The sequence below is a fragment of the Arvicola amphibius genome, chromosome 1, assembly GCF_903992535.2.
Source record: "Arvicola amphibius chromosome 1, mArvAmp1.2, whole genome shotgun sequence".
In the NCBI taxonomy this organism is placed as follows: domain Eukaryota; kingdom Metazoa; phylum Chordata; class Mammalia; order Rodentia; family Cricetidae; genus Arvicola; species Arvicola amphibius.
The window spans coordinates 143,667,016-143,677,628 of NC_052047.1; the positions used below are offsets into that span (position 1 = coordinate 143,667,016).

At 51.7% G+C, this 10,613-nt stretch overlaps 1 protein-coding gene across 1 annotated transcript in view; it reads left to right on the forward strand.

Annotated features, from left to right (window-relative positions):
- The window catches only part of Muc2 (mucin 2, oligomeric mucus/gel-forming), a 35,735-nt gene extending 25,511 nt beyond the window's left edge, over positions 1-10,224 (forward strand). Inside the window, exons 39-57 of the mRNA XM_038310794.1 lie at positions 498-779; positions 1,438-1,763; positions 2,085-2,259; positions 2,716-2,963; positions 3,553-3,736; positions 4,017-4,236; positions 4,975-5,153; positions 5,354-5,423; positions 5,555-5,652; positions 5,782-5,813; positions 7,042-7,219; positions 7,508-7,612; positions 7,820-7,860; positions 7,984-8,106; positions 8,379-8,477; positions 9,065-9,193; positions 9,361-9,400; positions 9,753-9,879; positions 10,002-10,224. Of these exons, the coding sequence (XP_038166722.1) occupies positions 498-779; positions 1,438-1,763; positions 2,085-2,259; positions 2,716-2,963; positions 3,553-3,736; positions 4,017-4,236; positions 4,975-5,153; positions 5,354-5,423; positions 5,555-5,652; positions 5,782-5,813; positions 7,042-7,219; positions 7,508-7,612; positions 7,820-7,860; positions 7,984-8,106; positions 8,379-8,477; positions 9,065-9,193; positions 9,361-9,400; positions 9,753-9,879; positions 10,002-10,224 (2,879 nt within the window). The remainder of the gene's footprint in view (positions 1-497; positions 780-1,437; positions 1,764-2,084; positions 2,260-2,715; positions 2,964-3,552; positions 3,737-4,016; positions 4,237-4,974; positions 5,154-5,353; positions 5,424-5,554; positions 5,653-5,781; positions 5,814-7,041; positions 7,220-7,507; positions 7,613-7,819; positions 7,861-7,983; positions 8,107-8,378; positions 8,478-9,064; positions 9,194-9,360; positions 9,401-9,752; positions 9,880-10,001) is intronic.
- Positions 10,225-10,613: the final 389 nt, after the last annotated feature.

A 10,613-nucleotide genomic window follows, 5' to 3' on the forward strand; every position in this document is an offset into this window, starting at 1 on the left:
GTACTTTGTGTTCATGACCCTGATCTTGTGCAGTGAGGCAAGTCTCCTGGCAGGTTTATACCTTCCCTGCCTACTGAGTCAGACTCCTTGAATTGGCTGGAAACAGAGGTCACTACCTTCCTGTAGATAGACTTTTCTCAGGTAGAGATACTTCAGCACAGACTGTGTAGCCCAGTACTGAAAGATCTCCATGGGGAAAGTTTGCCCAGGGAGATCTTGGGTTGCATTAGGTCAGGGTTGATGTAAGGCATAGGGCCACTCCTCTGTCTTGGAATGGCACAAAAGGCCTTGGAGGGTAGTTAGTCTAGCCTTGTCAGATGTCCAGTGTGACAGTCACACAGTGTGCATGGTGATGTCAAATCCTGGTGAGTAGATATAAGGCTTTGAGACCTCACCATGGCTTCTTGTGCCAGCTGTTCTCTCTGTGGCGGGGCCTGCAGGTTGAGCCCTGCAGCATCTGAGATGAACAGTGCCATTGACCCACAATGTTCTTACAGGCACATCTACTTCCTCAAGGACCACAACAGTAACAACTTCACCCACCACAAGACCACCCTCCATATCCACCCCTACATCCTTCACTGTGCCAGTATCCACCATGGAAACCACTACCCAGACAAGGCTCTCATCAACCACACCAACTACTTTGGAGACCACCAGGACCACTTCTTGGGGGACAGTCTCCTCAGCCTCCCCAATCACCTCTCCCATCACTGACTGGACCAGTGTTGACACCTTGGTTACCTGCTGTGTTTTGGATGACATGTACTACGGCAAAGGTATCCATGGTGTTTATGTCTAATGTTTACAAAGCTCAGGCTGTTCCCTGCTCTTTCCAGTGAGTAGAACCAGGGTCAGATCCCAACTTGAAGCTTGCTCAGGAGGCTGGTTGCTGGTCATGGATGGATGTTTTTGTGGTCAGCTTCACCTTATCTGGAACATGAACCTGAGGTTAGGATTCTTCCCAGGCCAGGAGAACAAGTAGGGTGGGTCTTAGTCTGTTTTCTGTTCTAACAATATACTTGAGGTCGAATGATTTATAAATAATAGGAGGTCATCCAGCTGACGGTTCCAGAGGCTAGGAAGTGCAGTAACATGGCCCTGGCACCTGGTCATCCAGCTGATGGTTCCAGAGGCTAGGAAGTAACATGGCACTGGCACCTGATGGTTTCCTCATTCTGCATCAAAATATGATGCAGGTATCAGGCCGTGAGAGATGTGCCGGCTCTGGTCTCTCATGCTCTTCTTGCAGTGCCACTAATGTCACACTAGGGGGCTTACCCTCATTCCTCATCTAACTTTAGTCTTATCCCCTATGTACCCTGCTTCAGGACAGTGAGTCCCTCTCCAAGACCTCTATGAAGTCGATCATTATGTTTTTGTGGTTAGCTCTGCCTCTGGATGGTGTAAAGACTGCATCCTTCTCTTCCATTTTAGGTGAACTGGTCTACAACAAAACCTATGGGGACACTTGTTATTATGTGTACTGCTCTGTGGACTGCACAATCGAATTCTTGAATTCGTCCTGTCCATCCACTCCCTCAACTTCTACACCATCAACACCAACGTCCTCCCTGACGACCACACCCTCCACACCATCTACCACATCTTCAAAGCCTACAACCTCTACACCCTCCACACCATCTACCACATCTTCAAAGTCTTCAACCTCTACACCCTCCACATCATCCAAGTCAACACCCAGTAGTACAACAACCACAACCTCTCCCCCTGGGTGCCTCGACTTTGATCCTCCTAGACAGGTCAGTGGGCAAGATATGGCTTTGTTACCCTGACACTGAATGGGTCCATGTCTGGTCACCCACCATCTGAATGACACCCTTCCTGGTTGTCCAAGATGCCCATGTTCCCACACCCTGCACCTTCTCCAGTAGGGCTGATATTTCCCAAAATATCATGGGCTTAGGGTCCGCTGGCCTTCTCTCTTTTCCCCATATCCTGACTTTCTTCTCCTCATATTAGCCTCCCTCAGCTCCGTCCCTGAGTGGGCCCTATCCTCTTGTGTAGACTGGGGAAGCTAAGAGGGGTTGCCTGCTGACTGGTCCATGCCCTCTCTCCTGCAGGAGAATGAGACCTGGTGGCTATGTAACTGTACCATGGCCATTTGCAAGCATGACAACGTAGTGGAGCTTGTGGAACGGAAGTGCGAACCCCCACCCATGCCCACCTGTTCCAATGGCCTGAAGCCTGTGCGTGTCATTGACCCTGATGGCTGCTGCTGGCACTGGGAGTGTGACTGTAAGGCCTTACTATCTGAGGATATGCCTGCCAGGGCCCTTTCTTCTTTGGTACCAGTAGCGGCAGGGCTAGCCTCTTGGGAACAGACTTTGATTGCTAAGCACCTGCTGTAGGCTGTGCACCGTCTTAGGGACTTCTCAATACCCTTTATGTCTCCCTGGGTAGGAGGGGGATAGATAGAAGTCTTGGCTGGTGGGGCAGAGGGACCTTTCTGAGCAAGGATGCTTCTGAGATTAAGAGTGACCTTCTGACTCTAAAGCAAGGCCCTAGCCTGCAGAAGAGGGGTGTGTCTCTGGACCAACTGGGAAGATGCTTTTAGAAGATCTGCTCTAGTTTGGATGTCCCTAGTGGCTCAACCTAGGAACCAGGATTTTCAGACTCCTTTAGTGACTGCTAGCTTTTCCAGTCTGTCCCTTGAATTCTGGATGACATCAACTTACAAATCTTCTTCCATAGGCTACTGCACTGGCTGGGGGGACCCGCACTTTGTCACCTTTGATGGGCTCTACTACAGTTACCAGGGTAACTGCTCCTATGTGCTAATGGAGGAGATTACCCCCACGGTGGACAACTTTGGGGTCTACATTGATAACTACCATTGTGATGTCAGTGACGAGGTATCCTGCCCCCGCACACTAATTGTGCGTCATGAGACCCAGGAAGTGCAGATCAGGACTGTGCAATTGATGCCCATTGTGGTGCAGGTATGTGGCTGGGACTGGGCAGCCAATGTGTGTCTCTCATGGCCTTATACTGTGGGCCCCAGGCGACAGAGGATTAGGCTGCAGATTCACTGGACCAGGCGGGAACCATGGCACACTAGAGCCTCCTTAGGGTCATATCAGCTCTTCTCATGGGCTCTCTAAGTGAGCACAGAAACCTCCTCTCTGAGGATAGGTGAACAGGAAGTGGCTGTGTCTAGATGAGTCTTCTCTATCCTTGGGTCATTGGTGATATCGATGGAAACACCTGAGGAACCCTGAACCTTTCAAGGAGCCTCAAAGTCCCTGGGAAGAGCCTTCTTTGGTATCTCCTGGGATGAGCTGGGACACATCTGTCCTAGTGTGGTGGAAAAGAAACAGGAAGGGAAGGGAAAGCGGTAAGAGGCAGAAAAAGCTCCCCTTTCAGATAGGGGTAGAGATAACCTAGGTGCAACTCGGCCTTCTTGATGACCTATATGACTTCCAGAGAGGACAATGGTGGGACAGGACAGAGCAGAACAAGCCTCGAGCATGTGGCAGCCTCTTGCTCCAGTCTCAGAGGCCCTCCCTGACTCAGACATGTTGACTACAGGTACAGGTGAACAAGCAGGTAGTGGCTCTGCCCTACCAGAAGTTTGGGCTGCAGGTATACGAATCTGGCATCAACTATGTGGTGGACATCCCCAGGCTGGAAGCTCAGATCACCTACAATGGTCTGTCTTTCTCCATCCGGCTGCCCTACCACCTGTTTGGCAACAACACAAAGGGCCAGTGTGGTGAGTCCCCCAGCCTCTTTCCTTGGAGGGCAAGACTGGGTGTGAGCATCTGTCACCTAGCTGTGGGTTCTCCACTCCTCTGTGGACAGGCACTGTGGCATTCTCTTGTGTTTGGTCCCTGTGAGAAGCCATCAGATGTTAGCTTGATTTTGAATTTTCCCCCTTGCCTGGCCAGTGGGGCACAGGGAGCCTGAGCTGGAGAAGGAAAGGTGCCAGGGCCCAACCTGGGTCTGATAGTGTGTCTTGGTGCTGGCTTGATGGGTAGCTTCTCTGTGCACAGGTACCTGCACCAACAGCACGGAAGATGACTGCATCCTACCCAGCGGGGAGATCATCTCCGACTGTGAGATTGCTGCTGATGAGTGGTTGGTGAACGACCCCTCCAAGCCACACTGTCCCCACAGCAGCTTTACCACCAAGCGCCCAGCCATCACGACAGCAGGGTTCTCGCCACCTGAGAATTGCACTGTGTCTCCTATCTGCGAGCTCATCAAGGACAGGTGAACTGTGGGAAGTGGAAAAGTGGAGGCAAGAGGAGCAGGACAAGCCTAGGCGGTTGAGAACCTATCTCAAAAAATATAGGGTCTCAAGAGGTCTCATCTCTCTGTTGTCCCTACTGTCTACCAAGTAGGCAGAGCAACCCGTGGGAGGGCCTGAGAGAGCTGGGGTTGTCACTGTGGTTGGGTTTCAGATTCACAGGGGACCTCAGGACCTGGCTTTTGTTTTCCCAGATCCTAACTATCCTCTTTGACATCCCCCACCCCAGCACTTTTCTTTGCTCTCAGATGTCCCGCACCTTCTGGCCAGGTGCCGGCTCAGGTAAGCTGGAGACACTGAGTAGATCAACTGACCAGGCAGCATTAGCAGATCAGCGAGGCAGGTTTGAGCTTGGATACAGGTCAGGAACTCCTAAATCTGGTAGCCACAGGAGGACATTCCCTGTCCCTGTACGTGTTTGAAGTCAAAGCTAGGTAACCCTTTGGCAGGATTGTTGGAAGGGGACATTCTGGCAACCAGCGACCATTCAAGTGTGAAGAGTACATCTCTGCACGCCTGATAACACAGGCACATGGCCTTCTTTTTCTAGGTGCCAGCACTTTCTGTCTTCTGCTATTGGTAGCATAGGGCCTCTTTGGCAGGGGCCTCTGAGCAGGCTCCAGTAGGCCAAGGGGAGGCCAGGGAAGCATGTGGAGAGGCCGGGGTGCTGACCAGAGTGTGATCTATCTCTTCCTGCATAGCCTGTTCTCTGAATGTCACCCCTTCGTGCCTCCCAAGCACTACTATGAAGCCTGCCTGTTTGATAGCTGCTTTGTGCCTAACTCTGGTTTGGAGTGTGCCAGTGTCCAGGCCTATGCAGCCCTCTGTGCCAAGGAAGGTACCTGCGTTGACTGGCGGAACCATACCCAGGGGGCCTGCTGTAAGTGCTACTCATCTCTCCCCATGTACTGCCAGTGATGGGGATCTGTGGGACAGGCAAGGGTACTGGGCAGCTCCCCGTCCTTGGCTTGCCTGGGGTGAAGTCCTAGGTAGGAAGGGCTGGGTAGCTTTGCCACTCCAGGGAGGGGAAGTCTTATCTCCCTGGGTATGACCTTCCTGATCCTTGTGCCCGTCCTGCAGCTGTGAAGTGTCCATCTCACCGGGAGTACAAGGCCTGTGGCCCCGCAGAAGAACCCACCTGCCAGTCCAGGTACGCTGCCTGAAGACTCCCGCTGGTTTCCTAGTCCTGCCCATGCAGTCCAGGCAGCTTTAGCCCCCTTCCAGAGCTGTGCCCCAGCCTATATCGCTCCTTCCTTCTGAACGCGTGTCTTACCATTCCAGCTCCTTCCAGAATTCCACAGTCTTGGTGGAAGGCTGCTTCTGTTCTGAAGGCACCACAAAGTTTTCCCCTGCCATTGATGTCTGTGTGAAGACTTGTGGTATGTCCCCTACTTCTACTGCCTCCCTCCTGTTCCTCTGTGTCTACAGGGGCAGGGCCAGAAAGCACATCCCAGTTCCTTATAATATCATGACAGTGTTAACAGAGTTTGTTTCCTCTCTCTTCCTAGGCTGTGTGGGACCTGACAATGTGCCCAGAGAGGTAGGTTTCCCCTTGTACTGGGAGAATTCTCCCTAAAATCCTGAGCCATGTACGTCCTGGGTGAGATCCACCCACTCATCCATCTGCCCATTGGCGCATCTGTCCATCAGTCCATTACCTTGAGCTGTCTATCATCCACTTAACCATCTATTATCATCCATTTATCCATCTGTCTATCCATCCACTCACCTATCCATTATCCATTCAACCACCCATCAATCTATCCAATACCCATCCATAATCCATTCATCTATTCAAACTATTCATCTGTATATCCATTTATTAGCTATCCAAGCAATCACCTATCCATCATTCATCTATCTATTCCATCCATTATCCATTTGTTATCTATCCATCCATTCAGCCATCATCCACCTATTCATATTCATTAATCTATCCTTCATTCATCCATCCATCCTCCATTCATTCACTAATTCATTATCCATCCACCTATTCCACACCCACAAATCTATCCAACCACCCATCCATCTGAACTCTTCATCCTCCATCCACCCATCTGCTATCTATCCATCTAACCGCTATCTATCATCCATCTATTTTTCATTCATTTATCCATTTACCCACCTTTTTATCCATCCATGTCCTATCCATCCATCCATCTATTCATTATCCACCAATCCAAAAACCTACCCATTACCCATCTGTCCTTTATCCAAGCATCTACTCATCTAATGTCCATCCATCCATCCATCCATCCACCCATCCAACTACCCACACACTATCCATCTGTGCAACCAACCATCAATCCATCATCCATCCATCTTTCTGTCTTTCCAATCATCTACTCATCCATCAAACCATCCATTTATCTATCCACCCATCCACTCACCAGTCATATACTCAGACTAAACGTGGGATGGCACGTTGCCTTCTTCAGTGCTGTTTCCCATTTGTGCTCACAGTCAATGGTTGACTCTTCAGCTCAATTAAAAAACCAGTAGACAATGTGTGGTGTGTCTGTTGCATACGAGGAGGATGTTGGTGGATGCTGGTGAGCAAGTCACATCTGTGTGATATCAGTGGCCTTGAATGAACAGGTGCTGGGCTGTCCCAGAACCTTCCCTATGAGCTCAGAGGTGATGAGGGATAAGGCTTTCTCACTTGATCCCTCATCTGGCTACCTGGTCCAGCTCTTTTCTCTCTGGCTGTCCATGGATGTGTCATAGTAGGGCTAACATGGTATTAATCTGATCTTTTCTCTTTGCAGTTTGGAGAGCGCTTTGAGTTTGACTGCAAGGACTGTGTTTGCCTAGAGGGTGGAAATGGCATTGTCTGCACTCCAAAGATATGTGCTGGGGATAACCAGACCACATGCGAGGAGGATGGCACCTACCTTGTCGAAGAGGTCGACCCAGCAGACACGTGCTGCAATATCACCTCATGTAGTAAGGACACCCCTGGGGCATGGGAGCCATTCTCAGACCACTAGGGCTCCTAAGTGTAATTGACCTTGCCTGCTGTAGGTGGGGTTTCCTGCACCCCTCCCACGTTCCCCCCACTGGCTAACTCAGGTTATACTCACTTGAGATGTGGTGGGATGCAGGCCAAGAGCCCCAACTCCAAGTCCTGGTCTTGGTGGGCTCCATAGGGGCCTGGATTCATGCTCTGCAGTGGGAGGCGGTGCTCTGCCTGTGTGATCTGTCCTGGTCACCACACTCTTGCTCTGCCTTTAGAGTGTGACCCCAAACTATGCAAAGAGGAACGTCCCACTTGCTTGCTGGGATTCGAAGTCAAGAGCAGCAGTGTGGATGGAAAATGCTGTCCAGTTTACTCCTGTGGTAAGTGATGCCAGCCAGGCAAGGGACGGCCACAACAGGCGGGGTAGGCTGTGAACAAGGGGTCAGTGGAGGGAGCATGCATTCTCCTTGTGTGTCTTTATCATGGCTGTGGCTGTGCATCCACCCAGCCCTGAGTCTACTTAGATTGTGTGCCAGGCTGAGGCTGGATGGCTTCTGATAGCTTTTCCCACTCTTTTTTTCTCCAAGAACCCAAGGGTGTGTGTGTGCACGAGAATGCTGAATACCAGGTGAGCTCTGAACTGGGAAGGGACGGGGTGGGGGGGATGGGTGGTGTTGTCTGTCTCCTGAAGATGGAGTATGCATGAGTGATGGTGTGTGCGGCCCCTTTACTTCTCTGCTTGTTCCTAAAGCCTGGATCTCCAGTGTACTCCACCAAGTGCCAGGAATGTGTATGCACCAACTCTACGGACAACATCACCCAGGTCAACTACATCTCCTGTACGCATGTGCCCTGCAACAGCTCCTGCAGCCCTGTAAGTGTGGTTCCTCCCTTCCCTCCTGTTTCCTGCCTCAGTTTACCTTCTTCCCATCTTCAAAGAGACACATGGTTCCATGTTCATTTTCACGATTTGCCTTCAATTAAAAAAAAAAAAAACCTTCCTTGCCAAACTGTGCCTCCCACCATGACGCTTGTTCCCTGTGCGTGCAAGCTTCCCCCCAGGTGGGGTGTTCCAGCCATCCCAGGACCTGGCTGGTTGCAGGGACAAGTCTTTGATCTCAGCCTTGTCCTCTCCCGTGTCCACAGGGTTTTGAGCCTGTGGAAGTCCCTGGGGAGTGCTGCAAGAAATGTCAGCAGACTCACTGCATCATTGAGAGGCCAGACAAGCAGTATGTCGTCCTGAAGGTGTGTGTTCACGGGCAGGGGGAAGTGCTCTAGGCTCCACCCATGAGCTTGCCAGTCACTGGGCTTGAGACATCCCAGGTCCCACACAGCTTGGTAGGAGTGACCGTATTTGGGTGGCTGCTCCACTTTTGGAGCTCTGAAGTCCAGGATCAAGACTGGCGGAAGCTGTGAGGAGCCTTCCTGCCTCCTCTTCTTCAGGCTCCAGGTGTCTGGCTGTGTTTGTATCATCTCTGACTTGGTCTCCATGTAGCAGCCTCCCTTCCATCTGCGCCCATGTCTCCTCTGTGTCTCTTGCAAGGATGCTCACTCATCCTTGATATAGGATGACCTCATCTACAGATTCATTCCCTGAGATTTTCAAAGACCCTTTTCCTGTTCAGAGTCACTTCCTAGTTCATAGGTTAGACCTAGGTTAGAGATTTTTATGCTGTGTAACCACAAGCAGGTAAGTTCCTGTCTCCAAGACTCTCTTATGGATGTCACTGGCCCAGGGACTACTGCTGTGAAGCTGTACCTCCCAGGTCTTCTGGGGCTGGCCTCTGGAGGCACACTTGCTCATCCTCCTTCTAACTGTGTTGTGTCCACAGCCGGGGGACATACAGAAAAACCCCAACGACGAGTGTACCTTCTTCAGCTGCTTGAAAATCCACAACCAGCTCATCTCCTCTGTCTCCAACATCACCTGCCCAGACTTCAACCCCGATGAATGTGTTCCAGTGAGTAGGACCCCTCTGGCACTGGTCTCTGCCTGATGCACCAGCTGCCTGGCTTCCGGGAGGCTTGTCCCATACCCTCCTATAGGACAGCTCTTATGCACCCCATGAAGGGGCACGCACCTGCTGGGGGTGCTCTGGGCTTCCCTCACACTCCTCTTTCCCTTCAGGGCTCCATCACGTACATGCCAAATGGCTGCTGTAAGACCTGTGAGTACAGCTGGCGGAACAGGGTGGTGGGTGGGCTTTACCAGACCCTGGGCAGGAAGACACCAGAGCAGGGTACCTTGGGACTCCTGTTCCTACTGTGTCTCCTACACTCTGATTCCCCTTCCAGGAAGGGGCTGGGTGGAACCAAGCTGACGCTGGGGCTCATTTCCTTAAAGAACAGTGAGACTGGGAGTTAAGGGCTAGCCATGCTGGGAGAGAGGAGAAAAACCAGCACAGTAGAGGAAGAGGGGAGGGGGAGGGAAGGGAGAAGGAGAGGAAGAGGGAGAGGGAGAGAGAAAAAGAGATCACGAGCCAGTCTTAGACCACCCCTGCACTTGCATCTCCTCCACAGGTATCCCTAAAAACCACACCGCAGTCCCTTGCTCTCTCATCCGTGTCAAGAAGGAGATCTCCCACAATGGCTGCACCAAGAATGTCTCCATGAACTACTGTTCGGGCTCCTGTGGGACTTTCGCCATGTGAGTCTCTGCTGCGCGTGTGAGACGGAGGGTGGAGGAGCTCAAGGACAAGCCCCGGTGAGGGAGGGAGGCTGCTGCTGCTCCCAGGGAGGCTGGACTCATTCGGCCCCTCCTGTCCCCAGGTACTCTGCCCAGGTCCAGGATCTGGATCACAGGTGCTCTTGCTGCAAGGAGGAGAGGACCAGTGAGCGCCAGGTGACCCTGGAATGTCCAGATGGCAGCCAGCTGAGCCATACCTACACGCACATTGAGAGCTGTCTGTGCCAGGACACCGTCTGTGCGCTCCCCCAGGCACAGCAAGTCCGTGTCAGGCGTTCCAGTCCCCGACTTCTGGGAAGGAAGTGAATGGGTTCTACCATGTTCCTCCCTTCCCGTCTTGCACCATGCTGCTGACCCTCTGAGCTCCCTCCTCTTCTAGCTTGGCTTCTTCTCTGCAGATATTTATTTTCAGAATTTCTGTTTCATCCTTTGCTTTATGATAATAAACTCAGGCATAGCCACTCTGGTCGTGTGGTTTAAGTTGCTTTTGAACAAAGGCCCCTTCCCACCATGAGTGAAAAAGCCCTCAAGTTCCTTTCCAGGGTTTTCCACTATGGGTGAGACTTTTGTCCACATGCTTTGGGGACAGTGTGTTCAGGTGTGAGTACACAGGTGTGCGTGTCCTCAGGTGTATTTCCATCTGTCTGTGCCTATGGGATGTGTGTGTGTGTGTGTGTGTGTGTGTGTGTGTGCCA